The following is an 18,259-nucleotide window of genomic DNA, read 5'->3' on the forward strand; positions in this document are numbered from 1 at the left end:
TTATGATTCCCCTGCGGACCCTCAGTGCCTGGCGCAGAGTAGGCAACCAATGCATTTCTGTTGACTGGCCAAATGATGACAGTGGCTTTCAAACATGTCCAATAGGCTAAAAGGTTATTAACATAGTTTTGACTTTTAACTAGGCATAGTGTTTTTATATCAATATGTATCTATTCCCACATACCTGTTTACTTTCTCGTGTATGCTATAAATGCTGTGTTATATTCCTGATAAAGATGTATTCTGCATTTGGTTTTTAGGTTAAAGCCATTCACATCCACTCTGACATGTTCTCAGTTCAAAATGGCTTGCTGACACCAACACTCAAGGCCAAGAGACCTGAGCTGAGAGAGTACTTCAAAAAGCAGATAGAAGAGCTTTACTCAGTCTCCATGTGAAGTTCAAGGAAAGTGCTTCTCAGCATAATGGACTGTGTAGCGATACTATAGTTATTCTTGAAAGTAATGAATCAGAATGATGCAGCTGAAAAAGAATGAGCACGTGACCTTAAGACTGAGCCTTTTCCTGTCCCAAGATGTCTTTAACAATATTTTCTCTATCATCACCGAGTACACTTTATTTTTTATTAAAATGACATTGTAACAAGCTGCTAAAAATATCACAATGGCAATGTAAAAATCAAGACTCTTCTCAAGAACTGTGTATCACTAAAAGTAATATATTCTCAATGTTCACAGAACTCCTATTAAACATAAAGGAAAAACATAACTGATATACTGTACTTAATTTGTGGAATAGTAACCAGAAACAGCAAATAGCTAGGGCAATGTGGACTACCTCATTCAGAAACTGACTGTCAAAATCCCAATGAAATCAGACTTAAAAAATTAAAACTAGGTGGACAGAATCATGCTGAAACAAAGCATAACTCACTTCTACATATCGTCAGACTCTCTCAACATGACAATCCTTATTGATGTGAAAGTTTTCTAATTTTTACTTTTATTCATGAAAAATGCAAATTAAGATATTCTTAAAAGAAATGTTATATTTACATAACAATCCACAAATAACTTTCAGTAAATTTTCTCATTTGTTAAGCCCATTAAAATATTCAGGAGCTGCCTAAAAAAATGCAATATGTAACTACTTCAAGGGTAGTGTGTGAATATTCATGGACTTCTTACCACATGAATTCTAAAACATATCTGTTGACTCTACAATGTAGGGACCTTTGGGGAAGACTTTGGAGAAAAAAAACCAGAATTATTTCTCAGGGTGGGCAGCAATTAATGTACCTATGTTCCTTGCTGGCTTCTTCCAATCTTCCATTCTCAATATGACCATGCCAGGCCTGGGAAACGTAGTATGGCTATAATTCTGAACAATGTCACTTTCTTTCAATAAGACTATCAAGGCAGGATGTAGGGAGGAGGGGAGGCTAATTACAAATAAAATAATTTTTCAACAGCATAATTTTGAAGAACCTCTTCAAAATACCCCTAGAGAACTGTTTTAAGTCCACCACAGAGAAATATCTCCTTAAGGATAATACCATTCATAAAATTTTTAAATACTTCTAAGCTTAACCTTGGAAGCATCCCCTCTTGCATTATGTGTTTAGACATATTTCATATAATCAAAGCCCAGCATAGACAGCAATCAAGTTCCAAGCTACAGACCACACTTCTACAGAAGAACCATCCACGAGTGTTTTCTTCTGTAGAGAAGGGGTCAGTGTTCACAGCCCAGACATTCCTTTCCCCTGAAGAAAATTCAAACTTAAATAAATTGTATTGATTAAAAACTACATAATCACAGTCTTACTACTGGATGAATCTGCATATACAGTTACATTCAGGCTTGGCAAAAGTGGACCCAGGCTTCACTTGATGTATTTATGCAATCTTTTACATATTCATTTGTTGTATTCTCTCTGTAGACCCAATGCTTACACTTAGAAATTTGTCTTTTAGTAAATGAGCTAGTTCTATTCACAATGTTTTTTAAAGGCATTTCTGAATAAACAAATTCTGCAAATGTCCAAGGCTACATCGATATAGCATTAATTTTTTTATATTTAATATATATATGATTAAATAAAAGAGAAAATCATACCTAAATTGGATATACATAATGTTTTAAAGGCAAGTTGCTTCATATTTTGAAGAAAAATGAAGCTGTTTTCCATTGTCCTTCCATCCAACTACAATTTCATAATTTGTTTCCAAAAGGATTTTGAACAATGTAATATAAGCAAATAAATTAAAACTTATTTTGATTCTATTTATACCTCAGTAGTTAGATAAGATTGATTATGGACAACTTCAGTTTTTTTTCTCACTTTAAAGATCTTGTTTCTATTAACTTTCCTATCTTTTATGCAAAAATCATCACACTTGGGCCAATAAATAGGTCACTGCAGATGTGCTGAGAAGAGTAAACAGTGGACATTAACTATTTTACATGTACATGTATCTAATCCTCTGTTCAACTTCACTGATTTTTTTTAATAAAAGAGAAGTGAAACAATATGTATTAATGGAAAAATCCTTATTTCAGATTTCCCAACTTTACTTTGGTGGAAAAAAAGTTTGTATTTCTCTCTAACCAATATAGAAAAGTCTATGTACTTTCAGATGTTTATCATCATGGACATCAGATCTGATTTAAGTCTAGAGGTATAACAGACCAATTACTTAAGCATAAGTATGTTCTTGGGTTAAATGTTTGGCTATTTACTTGAAATGTGTTAGTAATTCTCACATTTTACAAACTAATCTCATGTATGTTATAAAATAGAATAAACACTAATATTTTTTCCTTTTGCCATAAAAGACATCTTTATATTGTGATTCCCCTCCAGGTAAGAGAGGAAACTGACCAGGTGTGCAGAGGCCTAGCTCCATGTATTAGAAACTCACAAACTGAGAAGTCCAAGAAATAAACATCCATGACTCTTTCATATGAACAAGTAGACCCTTTCATTCTAAATTTAGGTAAAACTGCAAGCATGAGAAAAGGTAAAACTGGAAATTGCAGTTTTTGTAGTCGTAATGTTTTAGTAATGAAGCCAGCACTTAATTTGATTGGATTACCCATCAAAGAACCAATAATCTTTTATTTTTCTGCAGTAAAGAAAATGAATTATTATTTTCTCAGATGTATAAAGCACAAATGTGATATAGTTATTTAGAATAAAAAATATTATTAAATGAATGTAAAGAATGGAAACATTTATTTTTGCATGACAACAGACTGCTTACAAACTTGCTTACTATCTCAGGAAAAAAAGAACAAATAATCATGTATAAAACTGATAAACTGTATGTTGAGCTAAGTTGCTATCTTTTCTTGCCTATTTCTAAGAAAGCATATACATGAAAAGAAATCAAAGGTCCTGGTAGTCCGAATTTTTGGTCAAGTATGCTGCACAGTCCTTTCTGTGAATCTACAATTAATTGCAGCAAGAATGGGAGATTAGCATTCAAGTGAGGACAAAGCCCTAAATGAGAAACTCTTCAGTTAGAATGCATGAATGGTTATAACTCAGAGGCAATAGATAAATACCTGGAATGCAAGCATTTCTAAACTTAGTCCCACACTGAAAAGGTTTTCATGAGGTAACAGTGGCTTTTAAACATTCATTTGACTGATTAATTTTCCTTGTTAAGTCATGGCAACAATTGCATGGGGGAAAGGTGGACATTTTTTGAAGAACTGCTTATTCTTTCAGTCTTTAACAAATGATACTACCTTTTAAATATGCTTAAAAGTATCTTAATTGTAATTATATTTTTAGTTGCTTTGTTATAACAGCATGCATATCAAATATAAAATGCATTTATGAAAACTTTTGTAAACAATAAAGATTTTTCATTTGTCAAAGTTGCTTATAATTACTATTTTATATACTTAGATAAAATAATGCCGTGGTGTAAGTATATTTGGTGATCATTGTGATCATAATGTTTATGGTAAACATGATATCAAGCTATATCACTAGCTTGCATATTCTACATCCTCTGTAAGGGTCCCCAAACTCCAAAGACTTATGGTCCCCACAGAGACGATCTCCTTTGCTATTACCAAATGTGTCCTGAATTTAAATCATTTTTATATTTTTAGAAGAAATAACTGTATCCAAATTTTCCATCACGATGGCCCTTAAACAGTATCTCCATGTCCTTTACCCAGGGTATGCTTTCTTAAAATGGTACATTCTGCTTCTAAGTAGTGCAGATTCTGCTTTCTCTATGTATTGACTCTCCGTTCTCACAGCTCTTCATGTAGTTGGGGCCCCTCTGCTCTGTCTGCAGTATTAACAGGCTTTCTTAATTAGTCTTCCTCTTTCCACCCCAGCTTCTTCAAAGTTCACCACCCACATCTCAGTCAGGGTGCTCTTCCTAAATTGAAAATCTGATCATGCCACTCTCCTGCTTAATATTCCTTGGATGACTTCCCAGTTGCCAGGATAAAGTTCAGACTCCGGTTCAGCACACAGGATCCCTTCTCCATCCCTTCCCCCACGGAGCCTTGGCTCCAATCATACCCACTATCTTTGTAGTGTCCTAAAAACATCATGCTTTCCTGTGCCTCCATGTAGCACATATGCTCCCCTTTTCACAGAATGCCATTTCTTTACTATATTCCTCCTGTCTAACTCCTACCATTCAGCTCTTAAAACTCAGATCCACTATCTTTTCCTCTGAGAAGCCTTGCCCATGGCTGCCTGGCTGATTTTCCCTCAGCCTTACCCCACTCAGACTGCCCTAGAACAGAGGTCTGGCCCACAGTGGATGCACAGGAAATGTCTATTGAATGAAAATTGCCTCTGCCCTCTTTTGTATGCTTAACAGCATTGAGACTACAGTGCCTGAAGTTACATTTCCTCTATCATCGTGACTTTTCCCATTCTTGTCAACTAAGCAAAGAGACACTGGTTTTCAGGTGGACCCTGGAGCCTGTAGTGCCACAAATGAGGCTGCTGCATGGGCCACTCCATAAGAAAACATCCAGAAAGATAGCCTCTGGGCTCCAGAGAATCCTAAACCTCTGAACTGTTTTCCAAAAAGCTTTCTTTAGAGTTTGTCAAATTCTCTTCAAAATTCTTCAAAATTTGGCATTTGTTTTCCTATGGAAGTTAGCATGTCCGTGACTGTTCCAAAGCTAGTCAAACCCATGACAAGACAGAACTGAAACACTGATAGAATTCTGAGTCTGGTTATGTCTGTTACATAGTGCAACCGTGCAACAGAGAAATGGGAGTTCAACTGAACACTCATGGCTGAATGCTTGCACCAGCATGTGTGTATTTGGGGATGGAATGGGGGGTGATGTGATAGAGAACTGAGTTGAGATGTCTCTGCTCTACCTCACCCTTTTGTAGGGGACACATTTCCTCTGCTTTTATAGGCTGGCTCTAGGTGAAGCTTTAAACAGACCAAGTCTGTCTGTAGGTCCTTCCCCTCCCTTTGCTACCAAGGGCTTCAGGCTCCTTTCCTTGTCCTCACATCCCTTTTCCAGCTATATGTTAGGAGGAATGGGAGCATGACAAGAACATCAGCCAAATGCCAGGTGATCCACACCAGCTATGCCAACCATCTGTCATAACAAGCCTCCCTAAGCTGTGGTTTCCTCAGCTGCAAAATGAGGAGGCAACTAGATCATCTCTAAGGACCCCTTTCACTCAAGAAATCATACCAAAGGGTATTTCCAGGTTTGGAACCCCATGCATTAACTCCCTTAAATCTTTACTTGATGGCACTTCAGTGATTGTAATTCAGTATAGTGAGACAGAGTTCTAGGAAATGAGGCCACCAAAGGGCAGATCAGCTTTTGCTTTACACTGTTTTCCTTTTTCAAAGTTTCTTTCCTTTCTAGACCTAGGGCTTCCAGGACCAGACCTCTCAGAGGTCATTTAAAAACTCCAAGTATTTTTTCACAGCAGCCCCCAAAAGGAGAGAGGGGAACCTGGAGACCTGGCTTGTAAGCTAGAGACTGCTTGTCAGCACATTAGGGATGTGACTAAAGAAAGGATGTTGAAATATGATCGTTGCTTTGCACTACAACACACCTGTGAGATCCTTAATTGAAGGACCATTTCTAATTCACCTGTATTCCCAGGTGAATCACCTACCGCAATGTGGACACAGAGTAAGGTGCTAAGTGTTGATTCAGTGACTCAGAGCACTGTGTCTAATCAGGTAAGAATGCTTATCCTTTGTTCTTTACAAAGTTTTAATGATTCATTATATATTAAATTGGTGGTCCTAAGTGACTTTCTATGAACAGATTTTAAATAATAGTGATTTTGTTATGAAAATATTGTGTCTCTATATGTGTTTATAGTCACACACAGTATCTCAGAGCATCACAGAAAAAGTCTGAGTTTTCATAACTTCATCTCTACAAATGCATTTTTAAATGTGAAATGCCATATTTAAAATAAGATGTGCACAATATGCTTACCAGATACAGCCAGACGGCTCAGCCTGGATTTACAGAGAGAGGGGCATCAGTCCTAAGTCCTTCCAGTTGCTTGGAGCAAAAGAGCTGCACCCCAGGGACTAGGAGTGGAGTCCCTGTGTACTTCTCTGCCTTGACCACAAGGCTGCCCAGATGTCCAGGAGGTAGCTCCTGGGCAGGAGCTAAGGATTCTGTTCGTCTTTAAGAAAAAACCTCCTGGAACCCAAGATCTTCAAATGCTTGGTTAGACTCTCAAGTACCATGACCACCCCCCACACCCACCCCTAAGAAACTGGCAGCCTAGGGACTGAAACTGCTCAGGAAGACACTCTCTGTTGCTTTAACGTGCTCTCCTCCCTCTCTGACCTTGCTGCACCGAGTCAGGCTGAGCCCCAGCTAGACCCCTTGTGCCTAGAGCCCTGAAACTCCACTACCAGGGCCTTACTGCGTGTTGTTAAGAAGAGCGGCCAAGGCATCAGGAGCATGCGCTTGTTGGGCCCATCAGACCGACGGGAAAATTAAGAAGCAAAAGGGCAGCCCCTTGGATGAGAAAAAAAGTTTTTTTCAACAAGCTTCCCTCCAGCACAGGGCGAGGAGGATGCCTCTGCGCCCAATGGGCACAACCCACCGCCAAGTTCGCGGCGCCCGGCGTTTCTCCGATATCCCAGAAGCCTTCGCGCAGCTGGCCCGAGATAAAAAGGCGGGAGCCCGGCAGGCGGCTGCAGTCCGTCCTCGGTCTCGGCGCAGAGGGCCTGCTGCTCACCCTAAGCTCGCCTCACTCTTCTCGGGCGGCTCCTCCAGCCGCTCCCGCACTCGCACTCGCTCCCGGACGCGGACGCCCTCCGGCTGAGGCTCGCTTCCTCAGCAAGACAACGAGACAGGCCGTTGGGGGCCCACAAGTCCCCGAGGCCTGGTGGTGGGGTGGCAATGTGGTCGCTACGGGTCTACACCCGCAAGAAGCGGACTGGCCGCAGGCTCAACGTAACCCCGACGCCGGACCCCGCGCTCCCGGCGACGGCGGAGGGCCCCGCAGGGCCGGGCCGAAGGCTCTCCGTCCCCTGGAAGCCCCGCCGCGCCGGCCTGCGGAGCGCCACCGGGGGTGGACAGGCGCGCAGGGCGGGGCGGCGGGGCCTCGGCCCCAGGGCCCCCCGAGACCCGCAGGCGGACGTCCAGGGCGTTTGCCCTGAAACGTGCCGCCCTTTCTCAGCACCGAAAGGAAATGGCAGAGCGCGCGGTTTGCCAAAGATCGCCGAAAAAGCGGAGCAAAGTGGGCAGGGAGGTAGCCAGTCCGGGCCACCAAGGTGCGTAGCCACGGAGTTGAGAGCCCCAGTGCCTTCTGGCTCCCTTCTCGGAAATTCAATCCTAATTTTCTGCCGATAGCCTCTCAGCAAAGAGAATAGATAGACTACTCTGATTTCGTTCTCAGAACATAGGCCCAGAAATTTGATTCAGAAAGATTTATTTAAAAGAAAAGAAAAAGGGAAAAAAGAGGAAACCTTGCCAAGTTACCCAGAAGCCACCTGAGAAGAAAACCTCCAGGAAAGCGTTCATAGCATCGATTGGGTATTAGTACCTTTCACCCACTCTGGTCCTTACTTTTTCCTAATCAGGTCCCCAAAGAGCCTTTCAGAAGCTGGACAATGTAAACAGTGAACAGACGTGGACAGCCAAGTCCAGACGGTGCAAACTAATTATGTTGTTTGTTTGTTAGCACTCAGTTAGGAGTTACAGGAGAGAAAAGCCTGAATGAAAATAACACTAGTGAAGAGACCCAGGATGAGAAGATTGCTCCTTTGAGTGTATGTATGTATGTTTCTGCTATGGTCCTTGGATACACTTAGTGTAGAGGCCAGGAGTACCTGATGTACCTTGAGATGAAAGTAGAATGTGATCTTCATTCAGTAGAGACTACAGAGCTTTCAAGTGTTTTGATAAACATTGATGTTGTGTTTTTAGACAGGGCCTTGAATTTGTGATTCTGGTAGATTCAAAGCCATGCATTTCTGGTTTTTCTTTCCTTTGACAAAAAATGTCCATTATTGGCTCATTTTCTGTGAGATTTAAAACATTTCTAAGTAACTCCCTTATATTTAAACATTTTAAAGCTATTTTCATGGTTTTTCATTTAACTTTATACTAACAACTAGAAACAGGATTCATTGCCATGGGACTATTATATAACTTCTTGATCTACTGTGTTTAATATGGATTCTGTACAGTATTTTAAAGATGGGTAGCAGTAGTTTGCAGAAAATCATAGATTTTTTTAATTGCTTATGACTCATCTGACATTAGCATTAAATTTAATAGTTGTGTTCCACTGTTTTAGTTTATTTATTCCTCTTGTTTTGGGGGGAGGGCAGCTTCAACAAAAGGGAATTTTTTAAAAAGGCTTTTATCTCAGATTTTAACAGTGCTGAGTGTTCCTTGTAGATGATTCAGACTGGAAAAAAAGTCTTTTTTTTTTTGCAAAAAAAGTCTTTAAAATTTCTTCTAATTTTCGTATATTTTTTTGCTCTGCTTTTATTTTACAAATTATCTTGTTGCATCTTCCTTTACCATTAAATAGTCTTCAAAAATATTATTTTTAGTACCTGCATAGTGCTTTTTCTTATAGATAGACATATGTAAATTGTATGGCTGTTTTCCTATGGTTGGAGGATTGGATTGTTTCCAAGATTTTGCTGTTGTAGGGATCAGTGGACATCGCACTTCAGAAGGTTTTCAGTGTATCTCTAATTGTTATTCTGAACACAAATACTTTGCAGTGGATCAAGGGTCTGTCAGATCATGTTTAAAGTTTTTGATTCATGTTGGCCAGTTGGCACCATCTTGCCTGAAACTTAAAAAAGACATTTGATAGATTAAAAGTAGCATGCTGTTTCACTTCCCATTCTTTGAACGCTAGTAATTTTAATACTTTATTTTTCTCATTTTGCTGGCTACTTATGTTTCTTTTTTTGTGAAATATGTGAATCACTATATATTAAAGATATACTTTTACACACACATATCTAACAAGTATTTCCATATTTGTTTGTCTTTAATTTATGGTATTTTAAACTTAACTAGCAATCTTTTCTTTTGATTTATTTTGTTTTCATACTTAGAGGAAAAACAGCCCTTCCTGCTTAGTGGATCACAAAAACATTCACCTTTATCTTCTAGTTCCTGGCTTATCTCACAGTAGCTAGTTGACTAGTATACTGTTGACTCCCTAGATATGTTCACAATATTATATTTTAGTATTTATCTTTAGATTCAATATTAAATATCATTGCATCTGTGATCAATACGCTGAAAGAATCTATTATACATATGAAACTGATTTACAAAGTTGACATTAGTTTTTCATTTTCAAATTACTAAATCAATGTGAATTACAATATAATATAAAAATATTCAATCTCATAATTTGTGCTCTACTTTTTACTTCTTATTTCACCCAGGAGTCAGTGACTGATGGCCTCCAGGTTGACAGTAGTTCATCAAAATTTGACCTACTATCAGGTATGTCTGTCAGATGTGAATTCCCTCAACTTTCTTACAAACATAAGCATCCATTTGTAGCTCTGCCCCATCTTCCCATCTCAGTGAAAGAGGTGCCCTTCTCTTAGTCCAAGGGTCAGTTCTTCTGGCTGTGCGCTGGACCTCATCCTCAAAGCCTTTAAAAGCACACACACCAGTAAATTATAAATTGTGGTAAGTGCTGCAGAAGGGAGATTGGCTTAAGTGTGACTAATTGAATTTAGTTGGAGAGATTAGGGAAGGCTTCCATGAGAGAATGGCAATTTAATTGAGCTGATGAAGAGCAGAAATTAACTCTGCAAAGAGATGAGTAAAGAGCAACCCAGGCAGAGGGGACAGCATATGCAGAGAACCTAAGGACTGAGCACCACAGCTTCAGTGAAAGAAGGCCAGTGTGGCTGCAGCCCAGATCAGAAGAGGAAATATGATAATGAGACAAGGTTGGACAGACAGTGAGAAGCCTTGCACAGCCCTGCGGGCCATGTCAGAGATTTTGGTGTTTATATTTAGAGCAGCAGGAAACCACTGAAGACTTTTAGAGAATGATAGCCCTTTAGCTACAGTGTGGAAAGAAACAGGAGTGGATGCAAATAGACCAGTTAGGAGACCATTGTGGTAGTTTAGAGGAGAAATGATGGCACTTTGTATTGAGGGATGACTTTGGAAATGGAAAGAAGTGGGCATATCTGATGGTTAATTTAAGAAGTAAAATTGACAGATTTTGGCAAATGAAGAGTGAAGGAGATGGAGTGTCAAAGATGACACCTGTTTCTGGCTTGTATCACTGGATGTGAGGTGGTGCCATTCACTGAAAAAAATCTTGAAGGAAAGATCATAAATTTTATTTTTAGTATATTAAATTATGGGTGCCTTTAAGATGACTAAGTAACAGTGTCAAATAGGCAGTTGGAAATGAAGGGCTGCCTATAGAAATTGTGAGCCTTCTCTACATACTGGTGTAATTGAAGTTATTTTTGGATACAAGAAAGGATGTTACCAGCACACAGAAATACTGAGAAATTGTTCAAAGCAGATGAGATGATATTAATGAATATATGAAAAGCTGAGAAAAACCTGTGCAGAGGTAAGAATAACTCTAGGCATACTCTAAAAGCTTGGTCAATAAATGTGAAACACCATGAAAGAAGGGGTGCGGAAGGAATTGTCCAGGTGATGGATTAATCACCACATTCTGGCACTACAGACTACCTCTTCTGTTCGTCCCCTGCTTATATTGGAAAGGCAGCTATCAGTGCTCCCAGGATAAAATCCTGGTAACTACTCCCAAGCAATGTGGATCAAAGGTTTGGCTCCTAAGGATCAGTGTTGGGGCTGGAGTGAGAAGCAGAAGAGAGTCTGAAGTAACTCCAGATTGCCATAGAATAGCAGAGGGAGAAAAAGGTAAAAGAGATGGATTATGTTTATGCTTGTTAACCCTAGAATAAAGATACAGTATGGTCCTCTGAAGTGGGAATTCTGATACAGGAGACATCCAGTGTGGACGCGAGCCAGATAAATAGGGCAGTGACTCCATGTAGCACACAGTCCTCAGAAAAAAAAGGAGGACAAAATACCCAGAACATAAATTCCCAGAATATCTCATCATTCTTCCAACATCTCCAGATGTAGGCTATTGTTTCAGAATTTATACTCACTGCCATACAGAGATTCTCAGACATATGAACAGCCAAACCTTTGAAGAAAACTAATGCCATGGAAAAGAGGCAATGAATGGAATGAACAGAAGAACTAACATATGAGGAAATGGCAGAAAACTGCATCTCTCTTTTAGAGTGAAGAGGCCATTAGATCCACAATATAAAAGGCTGCTACAAAAAATATATGTGTGTATATATATACATATATATATGTATGTATAGTCTCTGGAAACTAAAATTAGCCTCAAATTAAAAAAATAAGTCTAATATTGGAATGAATTCAGCTGAAAATAGAAAATAGAACAGAGGAATATTACCCAGAATATAATGCAAAAGAACATGGTGGGTGCTCAGCAAATGCTTTTCCCTTCTTCTCTCTTTACCTGGTCAACTTGTACTTGTTCTTCAGAAAAATACTCAGGTGTCATCTCTACTGGGAATCCTTTCCTGACCACTCTTCTCTCTTCCCAGATGAGCTGTTCTAGCCTGGTAGTTCTGCGGCACTCTTTGTACACTTTTTGTTTTGAGTCATAAGACTCAGAACAATAGTATAATTGTTTTTGTTTCTTTTGGTTCTAAAGCCATTGAGAATAAGCACTACCTATTATCTTCCCATCCCACGTTGAAAACTAGAATACTCATCCCCATAATAAAACATAAATGATTAGGTATTGGGCAACCTATGGAATTCTATTTACCATATAGTTGTCTTAATTCTATCTTGGAATATTGTAATTTTGCCACATGATGAAAATTAATCTAGGACTTTAATATGGAAGCTCAAACATACACATTTACTTCTCCATTTTGAAATCTCACTAAAATATCAGTAAAGGCATAGGTAGAGAAAAAGAGCATGAAGAGACCTCAGCTAGCAAGGGATAATCAATAGAAGTCTGGAATCTGGAAAATAGGTGAATAAATTATGATTGGTCTAACAGAGAAAAAAATGCTGAAATCCAGGTGCCTAGGGTAAGGATGACCAAGGAGCAAACACACAACTTTTTCAGGCTGTAGGGTTGGGGATTAGAGGCATTACATATTTCTTAAGTAAAGGATACAGACAATTAAAAATAGGAGGATTTTTGGAAATCTTTAGAAGTAGCAGATGCTTCAATCCCTTCCCCAATACTGTATGGCCAGTGTTTCCCACCCCTGCAGTCCAGAAATATTGAAGCAGGTGCTCTTGACTTAGGGATCTTATGTGCAGCTCAGGGTGGGGGCGATTTATTGAAAACTAGCACTGGGAGAGGGAGAGAAGGTAATTAAGTGTGTTACACTTAGTGGTGATGCCTCCAAACCCCTTATCTCACTCAGGAAAGTACACCCAACTAGGAGACTGGAGAATTCTCTTTTGGAAACTTCTTTGTCCTGAAGACCTTTCTTCTGGCATTAATGACCTGGTCCCTATCTAAATAGCCTTCCATAAAACCCACTACTCCCTAAACTCCACTCGTGAACCCAGAGTTTCCAATTGCTATTTAATACCTCATTCTTGAACTTTTAAGAATCACCAGACATTTAAAGGAAACATTTAAAATGAAAAGCCAAATAAAAGTTTGAAGGATATAGGTAGTACAAAACTTTTAAAAGCTATATTTTCATTTATTATCCTCAGGATGATTTAAAAAAATGTTTCCATGAAACAAAGGCAGGTTACTATAAAAAGGAACATTCAGAGAACAAAAGTATTCTTTTTTTTTTTTTTTTAAATAATTATTTTTTATTGAAGGGTAGTTGATGCACAGTATTACATTACATTAGTTTCAAGTGTACAACACAGTGGTAGAACATTTATATACATAATTCTAGGTTCCAGCTATCACCCTACCAAGCTGTTACAATATCTTGACTTTATTCCTTATGCTATACATTACATCCCGGTTACTTATTTATTTTACCATTGGAAGTCTGTCCTTTTTTTTTTTTTTTTTTTTTTTTGTGAGGGCATCTCTCATATTTATTGATCAAATGGTTGTTAACGACAATAAAATTCTGTATAGGGGAGTCAATGCTCAATGCACAATCATTAATCCACCCCAAGCCTAATTTTCATCAGTCTCCAATCTTCTGAGGCATAACAAACAAGTTCTTACATGTAGGACAAATTCTTACATAATGAATAAGTTACATAGTGAACAGTACAAGGGCAGTCATCACAGAAACTTTCGGTTTTGCTCATACATTATGAACTCTAAACAGTCAGTTCAAATATGAATACTCATTTGGTTTTTATACTTGATTTATATGTGGATATCACATTTCTCTCTTTATTATTATTATTTTTAATAAAATGCTGAAGTGGTAGGTAGATACAAGATAAAGGTAGAAAACATAGTTTAGTGTTGTAAGAGAGCAAATGTAGATGATCAGGTGTGTGCCTGTAGACTATGTGTTAATCCAAGCTAGACCAGGGCAATAAAACATCCACGTATGCAGAAGATTTCTCTCAGAACAGGGGGGGTGAGGTTCTAAGCCTCACCTCTGTTGATCTCCAATTTCTCACCTGATGGCCCCCCTGCGACTGTGCCTGTCTTAGGTTGTTCCTCCCTTGAGGAATCTTACCCGTCTCTGGCTAACCAGTCATCTTCCGGGGCCATACAGGGAAATGTGAAGTTGGTAAGTGAGAGAGAAGCCTTATTGTTTGAAAAGGTTAGCTTTTTACTTCTTTGCATATTTATGCCCTGTGGCTTCTATGCCCAGCATTTGTCTTGAGGTATCTTTACCACTTGGAGGAATTATGATACTTGGTAAATTTGATATGAGGCACGAATTCTATTTAAGGGTTGTAATTAGGAAGGAAGAAGAAAAGCTATAGAAGTAGCAGGCGGTAGAAAACATGGGAAGATTGATTATTTCTTTGACATATCTTCTTGTAGAGTAACTTCAGCATGTATAGGTTTTAAGCTACTACTTAAATTGCGCACACACATTAACATAATAGGAGTATAGTTACATAACCAAAGCATATATGTAATTACCAGCCATCTCCAGTGAAACCAAGAAAACCAGTTAGGCACCTTAGGCATTTGTGAAAACTTATCTATGATATGGTGGATATTGTCCAACTGAACTTGAACAGTCTGAGAGAAATCAGACAAATTAAAACGACCCATTCCTGGAGGGGGCGGAAGATGGCGGTGTGAGTAGAGCAGCGGAAATCTCCTCCCAAAACAACATATATCCATGAAAATATAACAAAGACAACCCTTCCTAGAATAAAGACCAGAGGACACAGGACAATATCCAGACCACATCCACACCTGAGAGAACCCAGCGCCTCGCGAAGGGGGTAAGATACAAGACCCGGCCCCGCGGGAGCCGAGCGCCCCTCCCCCCAGCTCCCGGCGGGAGAAGAGCAGGCAGAGCGGGAGGGAGACAGAGCCCAGGACTGCCGAACACCCAGCCCCAGCCATCCGGGCCAGAGTGCAGGGCCCTCGATACTGGGAAAACAGGGCAGCAAGAACAGTGAGCAGGCACTGGAGGCTGGGCGACAGAGGACATAAGAAAAGCGCGCGACCATTTTTTTTTTTTTTTTTTGCTTTTTTGCTGCTTTGTTTTGGCGAGCGCTTTTTGGAAGTCTTAAAGGGACAGGGACCCCAATACTAGGGAAACAGGGCAGAAAGACCGGTGAGCAGAGGCCTGAGGCTGGCACCGGAGAATAAAGAAAAACGAATGACCACCTTTATTTTTTTTTAATTAAAAAATTTTTTTTTTTTTTTAATTAAAAAAAATTTTTTTTTCTTGTTTTTTTTTGTGGTCGTTGTTTTGTTTTGGCGGGTGCTTTTTGGAAGTCTTAAAGGGGCAGGGTGGGTCACTTAATCCAGAGGTAGGGAATCCGGGATCTCTGGGCACCCTAACCCCTGGGCTGCAGGGAGCACAGAGGCCCCTTACGGAGATAAATAGCCTCCCAGCAGCTCCTGCTCCAACGCGACTCCACCATTTTGGAGTAGCTGCCCGAGCCAGGCCACGCCCACAGCAACAGCGGAGATTAACTCCATAGCAGCCCGGCAGGAAGCAGAAGCCCTGTCTGCGCGCAGCTGCGCAGCACAAGCCACTAGAGGCCGCTGTTCTCCCAGGAGAGGAGGGCCACAAACCAACAAGAAAGGAAGTCCTTCCAGCCGTCACTCGTCCCAGTTCTGCAGACTATTCCTATCACCATGAAAAGGCAAAGCTACAGGCAGACAAAGATCACAGAGACAACACCAGAGAAGGAGACAGACCTAACCAGTCTTCCTGACAAAGAATTCAAAATAAGAATCATAAACATGCTGACAGAGATGCAGAGAAATACGCAAGAGAAATGGGATGAAGTCCGGAAGGAGATCACAGATGCCAGAAAGGAGATCGCAGAAATGAAACAAACTCTGGAAGGGTTTATAAGCAGAATGGATAGAATGCAAGAGGCCATTGATGCAATTGAAATCAGAGAACAGGAACGCATAGAAGCTGACATAGAGAGAGACAAAAGGATCTCCAGGAAAGAAACAATATTAAGAGAACTGTGTGACCAATCCAAAAGGAACAATATCCGTATTATAGGGGTCCCAGAAGAAGAAGAGAGAGGAAAAGGGATGGAAAGTATCTTAGAAGAAATAATTGCTGAAAACTTCCCCACACTGGGGGAGGAAGTAATCGAACAGACCACGGAAATACACAGAACCCCCAACAGAAAGGATCCAAGAAGGGCAACACCAAGACACATAATAATTAAAATGGCAAAGATCAAGGACAAGGAAAGAGTGTTAAAGGCAGCTAGAGAGAAAAAGGTCACCTATAAAGGGAAACCCATCAGGCTAACGTCAGATTTCTCAACAGAAACCCTACAGGCCAGAAGAGAATGGCATGATATATTTAATACAATGAAACAGAAGGGCCTTGAACCAAGGATACTGTATCCAGCACGACTAACATTCAAATATGATGGTGGGATTAAACAATTCCCAGACAAACAAAAGCTGAGGGAATTTGCTTCCCACAAACCACCTCTACAGAACATCTTACAGGGACTGCTCTAGATGGGAGCACTCCTAGAAGGAGCACAGCACAAAACACCCAACATATGAAGAATCGAGGAGGAGGAACAAGAAGGGAGAGAAGAAAAGAATCTCTAGACAGTGTATATAACAGCTCAATAAGCGAGCTAAGTTAGGCAGTAAGATACTAAAGAGGCTAACCTTGAACCTTTGGTAACCACGAATTTAAAGCCTGCAATGGCAATAAGTACATATCTTTCAATAGTCACCCTAAATGTTAATGGGCTGAATGCACCAATCAAAAGACACAGAGTAACAGAATGGATAAAAAAGCAAGACCCATCTATATGCTGCTTACAAGAAACTCACCTCAAACCCAAAGACATGTACAGACTAAAAGTCAAGGGATGGAAAAACATATTTCAAGCAAACAACAGTGAGAAGAAAGCAGGGGTTGCAGTACTAATATCAGACAAAATAGACTTCAAAACAAAGAAAGTAACAAGAGATAAAGAGGGACACTACATAATGATAAAGGGCTCAGTCAAACAAGAGGATATAACCATTCTAAATATATATGCACCCAACACAGGAGCACCAGCATATGTGAAACAAATACTAACAGAACTAAAGGGGGATATAGACTGCAATGCATTCATTCTAGGAGACTTCAACACACCACTCACCCCAAAGGATAGATCCACTGGGCAGAAAATAAGTAAGGACACGGAAGCACTGAACAACACAGTAGAGCAGATGGACCTAATAGACATCTATAGAACTCTACATCCAAAAGCAGCGGGATATACATTCTTCTCAAGTGCACATGGAACATTCTCCAGAATAGACCACATACTAGGCCACAAAAAGAGCCTCAGAAAATTCCAAAAGATTGAAATCCTACCAACCAACTTTTCAGACCACAAAGGCATAAAACTAGAAATAAACTGTACAAAGAAAGCAAAGAGGCTCACAAACACATGGAGGCTTAACAACACGCTCCTAAATAATCAATGGATCAATGACCAAATCAAAATGGAGATCCAGCAATATATGGAAACAAATGACAACAACAACACTAAGCCCCAACTTCTGTGGGACACAGCAAAAGCAGTCTTAAGAGGAAAGTATATAGCAATCCAAGCATATTTAACAAAGGAAGAGCAATCCCAAATGAATGGTCTAATGTCACAATTATCGAAATTGGAAAAAGAAGAACAGATGAGGCCTAAGGTCAGCAGAAGGAGGGACATAATAAAGATCAGAGAAGAAATAAATAAAATTGAGAAGAATAAAACAATAGCAAAAATCAATGAAACCAAGAGCTGGTTCTTCGAGAAAATAAACAAAATAGATAAGCCTCTAGCCAGACTTATTAAGAAGAAAAGAGAGTCAACACAAATCAACAGTATCAGAAACGAGAAAGGAAAAATCACGACGGACCCCACGGAAATGCAAAGAATTATTGGAGAATACTATGAAAACCTATATGCTAACAAGCTGGGAAACCTAGGAGAAATGGACAACTTCCTAGAAAAATATAACCTTCCAAGATTGACCCAGGAAGAAACAGAAAATCTAAACAGACCAATTACCAGCAACGAAATTGAGGCGGTAATCAAAAAACTACCAAAGAACAAAACCCCCGGGCCAGATGGATTTACCTCG

At 39.7% G+C, this 18,259-nt stretch overlaps 2 protein-coding genes across 6 annotated transcripts in view; both read left to right on the top strand.

The window, feature by feature from the left end:
- ACSL6 (acyl-CoA synthetase long chain family member 6) overlaps positions 1-3,849 on the top strand; it is a 54,523-nt gene extending 50,674 nt beyond the window's left edge. For all 5 annotated transcript variants that reach the window (XM_036892675.2, XM_036892676.2, XM_036892678.2 and 2 more), the window contains exon 21: positions 261-3,849. In XM_036892675.2, coding sequence (XP_036748570.2) covers positions 261-398 — 138 coding nt within the window. In that variant the 3' untranslated portion in view covers positions 399-3,849. The remainder of the gene's footprint in view (positions 1-260) is intronic.
- A 3,369-nt stretch (positions 3,850-7,218) lies between these two features.
- The window catches only part of MEIKIN (meiotic kinetochore factor), an 80,074-nt gene continuing 69,033 nt past the window's right edge, over positions 7,219-18,259 (top strand). Inside the window, exons 1-3 of the mRNA XM_036892709.2 lie at positions 7,219-7,730; positions 8,141-8,228; positions 9,879-9,939. Of these exons, the coding sequence (XP_036748604.2) occupies positions 7,357-7,730; positions 8,141-8,228; positions 9,879-9,939 (523 nt within the window). The 5' untranslated portion in view covers positions 7,219-7,356. The remainder of the gene's footprint in view (positions 7,731-8,140; positions 8,229-9,878; positions 9,940-18,259) is intronic.

The sequence above is a fragment of the Manis pentadactyla genome, chromosome 13 (assembly GCF_030020395.1).
Source record: "Manis pentadactyla isolate mManPen7 chromosome 13, mManPen7.hap1, whole genome shotgun sequence".
In the NCBI taxonomy this organism is placed as follows: Eukaryota; Metazoa; Chordata; class Mammalia; order Pholidota; family Manidae; genus Manis; species Manis pentadactyla.